General features: G+C 41.2%; 1 protein-coding gene across 1 annotated transcript; it reads left to right on the forward strand.

The window, feature by feature from the left end:
* Positions 1-1,052: 1,052 nt before the first annotated feature.
* Positions 1,053-5,172, forward strand: LOC129829758 (estradiol 17-beta-dehydrogenase 1-like). Its single transcript, XM_055891656.1, has 6 exons — positions 1,053-1,218; positions 1,590-1,751; positions 1,937-2,116; positions 2,265-2,358; positions 2,462-2,645; positions 2,831-5,172. Exons 1-6 carry the CDS (start codon positions 1,122-1,124, stop codon positions 2,996-2,998), a joined length of 885 nt encoding a protein of 294 aa, XP_055747631.1. The 5' UTR covers positions 1,053-1,121; the 3' UTR covers positions 2,999-5,172.
* The last annotated feature ends 476 nt before the right edge of the window (positions 5,173-5,648 follow it).

Raw genomic sequence — 5,648 nt, forward strand, 5'->3', positions numbered from 1 at the left:
ACACACCATACAACAAAAAACGAATACAAACAATACAACAACAACAAAACGTGTGTGTTAGAGTGTGTCTGTGTGTGTGTGTGTGTGTGTGTGTGTGTGTGTGTGTGTGTGTGTGTGCGCGCGCGTGCGTGTGTCTGTCCCCTCACAGTCCCTGCCGTTCCATGAGATGTTGTTTAATTTGTTTTTTAAAGGTCATTTTGTTGTTTGCTTGAGTAATTGGAGTTGGAAGGGAGTTCTATGTGATCATGGCTCTGTATAGTACTGTTTGTTGCCGTGAATTCATTTTGGACTTGGGGACTGTGAAGAGACCCTGGTGTTATGTCTTGTGGGGTACATATGGCTGTCTGAGCTGAATGTTATTTGATTATGCAGACAATCAGGACTTTTCATCACAATAATATTTCTCATAAAAACTAGAAGAGAATCAGTTAATCTCTTGTCAACCCTCAACCAGGAAACACTGAACTGCATGTTGTTGATGTTAGTTCTGTATGTGCAGTTAAGGGCAAGGCCTGCTGTTCTGTTGGGAGCCAGCTACAGCTTGACCATATTACCGGACAGTAAACAAGATAAGACAAGACCAGAGCCTGAACAACTAGTAGAGTTGGTTTAGGTGTCAAAAACACAGAACATCTGTTAAGAACAGACATACCCCTCCCCATCTTCACAACAGCTTTGTCAATATGATTTGATCGTGATAAGTGACCATCCAATGTTATACTTAGAAGTTTAGCTTCCTCAACTTGCTCAACGCTCCACAACTCCAGGTGAGGTTTAGGTCTTAGAGAATGTTTTGAACCAAATAGGGAGTGAAAGGGCTCGGGTGATGGGTTGATGGCCACAGACAGACCTCGTGAGAACACCTGGCCTAGCAAAACTTCATCCTGGGCTGGGAAATGAGATCATGTTTACATTCTAGGGACCTTGTGATAGGGATGACAGTGAAAACATGACTTTGAGCATCAACAAACAACACAAACTGTATCTCTTCCCATACCATCTCATCTCACACCCCTCATCAAGCCCTACAGAGCTGCTCCGTGTATCTCCTCGTCTCCTTCCCTCAGACCTCATCTCTCTGTTAGCTACCAGACCCAGAAGACGTGTAGACCAGCAGCCCAATGGAGCAGACAGTGGTGCTGATCACAGGATGCTCCTCGGGGATAGGCCTCAGTCTGGCCGTCCGGCTGGCCTCGGATCCAGCGAAAATGTACAAAGGTAAGCAGTTACTGACTTGCAAGGGCATCACTGTACAGAAAGCGTTTATTTTATTCAGTGCCGTAAGATCATGCAATAAACAGTGTGGGTACAATACGTGATATGTTTGTTGCATAAGTGCTTTGAGCAGTAAGCTGTCTGAGTTTTATGCCAGTTTACTACATGGCATCCACATATTAGAAACAGGTTTTGGTTGGTTTATCTGCGTCACAATTTAATTACAGAAAATTCTAGTTTTGGAAACTATGGTGACAATATAATGTCAATGTCAAGCCCTGTATTTCATCTGTTTTGTTTCGTACATGTTTAATGGTAAATCTTTGATGTCGAAGTCTCTGATGTCCTTGACCACTGATATCAACTCTGTTTAGTCTATGCCACCATGAGGAATCTTGCCAAAAAGGAGCGTCTGCTGGACTGTGTGAAGGGCCTGCACAAGGACACCCTGGACATCCTCCAGATGGACATCACTGACCAGCGGTCCATTCTGGATGCCAGGGACAGGGTCAGGGAGAAGAGGGTGAACATTCTGGGTATGACCAGAGTCATGACTTACAGTAACAGTGTTATATCGTGTGTGTGTGTGGTTGTGTGTGCAAAACAGAAAAACAGATGTGCTTCATATTTTTACATCAACGACAATTTCTTTACATGTGTACAGCATACAGTATGTCATGTACTCTGGCTTTCTGATTATCTGTGGTATTCATGTTGGCAGTGTGTAATGCTGGTGTGGGGTTGATGGGGCCGCTGGAAGCCCAGTCCCTGGCCACCATGAGGCAGATCTTGGAGGTCAACCTCCTGGGCACCATCAGCACCATCCAGGCCTTCCTACCAGGGATGAAGGCCCAGGGCCATGGACGTATCCTGGTCACTGGCAGCATCGGTGGGCTACAGGGTGAGAGAGAGAGAGCAGGGCTGGGGTGACAGGGGGGGGGGAGTGTAATGAAATTGCCTTTAGACACTGCTCTGAGGTCAGATTTGGGGTTTTGTTTAGTATTTATTGCCATGATAATCACATATCTCTGTGTGTTATTGCATTGTAGGACTCCCCTTTAATGAGGTGTACTGTGCCAGTAAGTTTGCAGTAGAGGGCGCCTGTGAGAGTCTGGCCATTCTCCTGCAGCACTTCAACATCCAGTGAGTCCAGACAGAGGTCATCAGCTCATGTATCCCTTTGTTAGTGTTTCATTTTGGATGTGCACTGTGTTGGTACTGATTGACTCCATCCACCATCATGCAGTGTGAGTCTTATTGAGTGCGGCCCTGTCAACACGGATTTCCTGGACAACCTGCAGAGGGCAGAGCCAGGGGACACTTCGCTGCAGCAGGTCGACGCCCACACACGCAGCCTCTATGACACGTACCTGCAACACTGTGGGATTCTGTTCCAGAACGCAGCTCAGGACACAGAGGATATTGTGAAGGTACAGGTTCTGCTTACTTGACATCTATTAGTTATTTAGCTGATCTTCTAAGGTGCTCCTCCCTGTCTCCAGAGCATAGTGCATGTACATACGTATGTATGTGATACTAGATATTTATAGATTTTTTATGGAAGTGTAAGTAGTACTGATGAGTAGATTTAATAGCTGGACCCCTCTCAATACAGGTATTTCTGGATGCCATCCAGTCATCGAACCCTGCATTCAGATACTACACCAACAATGCCCTCATTCCGCTCAGCAGCCCTAAGATCTCAGCACTGGACGGGTCCCAGTACATCAGAAATATGAGCAAGATCATCTTCTCAACCAATGGGAAAGGGGAACAAAAATAGCCATCAAACTATGGAATGTAATATAACCCTTTACTTTATACATACAGTACCAGTCAACATTTTTAGAACACCTACTCATTCAAGGGTTTTTCTTTATTTTTTTACTATTTTCTACATTGTATAATTATAGTGAAAACATCAAAACTATGAAATGACACATGTGGAATCATTTTTGAAACCAAAAAGGTGTTAAACAAATCAAAATATACTTTATATTTGAGATTCTTCAAAGTAGCCACCCTTTGCCTTGATGACAGCTTTGCACACTCTTGGCATTCTCTCAACCAGCTTCATGAGGAATGCTTTTCCAACAGTCTTGAAGGAGTTGTGCTGAGCACTTTTTGGCTGCTTTTCCTTCACTCTGTTGTCCAACTCATCCCAAACCATCTCAATTGGGTTGAGGTCGGGTGATTGTGGAGGCCAAGTCATTTGATGCAGCACTCCATCACTCAACTTGGTCAAATAGTCCTTACACAGCCTGGTGGTGTGTTGGGTCATAGTTCTGTTGAAAAACAGATGATAGTCTCAGTAAGCCCAAACCAGATGGGATGGCGTATCGTTGCAGATTGCTGTTGTAGCCATGCTGGTTAAGTATGCCTTGAATTCTAAATTAATCACTGACAGTGTCACCAGCAAAGCACCCCAACACCATCACACCTCCTCCTCCATGTTTCACGGTGGGAACCACACATGCGGAGATCATCCGTTCACCTACTCTGCCTCTCACAAAGACATGGAGGTTGGAACCAAAAATCGCAAATTTGGACTCATCAGACCAAAAGACAGATTTCCACCAGTCTAATGTCCATTGCTCGTGGTTCTTGGCACAAGCAAGTCTCTTCTTATTATTGGTGTCCTTTAGCAGTGGTTTCTTTGCAGCAATTTGACCATGAAGGCCTGATTCACCTCTGAACAGTTGATGTTGAGATGTGTCTGTTACTTGAACTCTGTGAAGCATTTATTTGGCCTGCAATTCTGAGACTGGTAACTCTAATGAATTTATCCTCTGCAGCAGAGGTAACTCTGGGTTTTCCTTTCCTGTGGCGGTCTTCATGAAAGCCAGTTTCATAATAGCGCTTTTGCGATTGCACTTGAAGAAACTTTCAAAGTTCTTGAAATTTTCCGCATTGACTGACCTTCATGTCTTAAAGTAATGATGGATTGTCATTTCTCTTTGCTTATTTGAGCTGTTCTTGCCATAATATGGACTTGGTCTTTTACAAAATAGGACTATCTTCTGTATACCACCCCTAACTTGTCACAACACAACTGATTGGCTCAAACGCAATAAGAAGGAAAGAAATTCCACAAATTAACTTTTAACAAGGCACACCTGTCAATTGATGTGTATTCCAGGTGACTACCTCATTAAGCTGGTTGAGAGAATGCCAAGAGTGTGAAAAGCTGTCATCAAGGCAAAGGGTGGCTACTTTGAAGAATCTCAAATATAAAATATATTTAGATTTGGTTAACACTTTTTTTGTTACTACATGATTCCATATGTGTTATTTCATAGTTTGATCTCTTCACTATTATTCTACAATGTAGAAAATACAAAAAAAATAAAGAAAAACCCTTGAATGAGTTGGTGTGTCAAACTTTGGACTGTACATAGGCTGTATATAGGCTATACACATGATTTGCATTGGAGCCACACACAAGGACATCATTTCAGCAAACAACATAGATAGCCGAAATCGTCTTCTTTACACACAGTGTTCAACCACCAACTTCGAGGTGGAGGTTTTGCTATCATGTCACAACTTTCTTATACATTTGAAGAGTTTATTTCCAAAACTCTATATCCACCAATCAGAAATGATAATGGGTACCTTCATGTGTGTGTAAGATATTGCTGTTCTTAGATTTTATTGTATGTGTATGAAAATGCGTATTTTTTTGCAAATCTCGATATATCCATTGTTTAGCGTGGAATTAAATGATTGTATCCTGTATATTGGACTGTGATGTGTGGTTGTCTCACCTAGCCATCTTAAGATGAATGCACTTTTACTGTAAGTCGCCCTGGATAAGAGCATCTGCTAAATTATTAAAATGTAAAATATGTACATCTTATATTACTGTATTGAATGCTTTTTAAAATATATTTTTTAAATATTGATGTCACAAATGTATCATTCATACAGTTCTTTATTAAAAATGTAGTTATTTTTACATGTGACTGTAAAACCTAGCAGTACTACTAATTTATCTGAGAGTGAGGTGAATGTGTCTCTCAGGGATTCTTGAAAGACGGGACAATCCCAACTCTTTCTTTTACAAATATTTTTCTTAATATTAACAACATTTGAAATATAAATGTTTATAAACCAAAGTATCAGCTACCACACAACGTAAAGGAACAACCTCCTAACTAAAACCTTTTTCATAAAATGCACCTAACCGGATTTATCTCAACTTAGTCAGACACCATAAAAGGCATTTTATTTGTATATTTATTGTCCAACAAGCGTTTAAGGACATTGGTTGTTTCATTCTAACCTTAGATTATTCAAATATGTAATACAAATCTTCAAATGTATTTTTGTTTTGTTTTATACTACTGTATAATGTACCAGGGCTAATTTTGTTAGCATTTGGCACGGTTTTCTAAATTCAGAACATAAAACAAGATTTATAAAGCATGTCT

The sequence above is a fragment of the Salvelinus fontinalis genome, chromosome 2, assembly GCF_029448725.1.
Source record: "Salvelinus fontinalis isolate EN_2023a chromosome 2, ASM2944872v1, whole genome shotgun sequence".
Lineage (NCBI taxonomy): Eukaryota > Metazoa > Chordata > Actinopteri > Salmoniformes > Salmonidae > Salvelinus > Salvelinus fontinalis.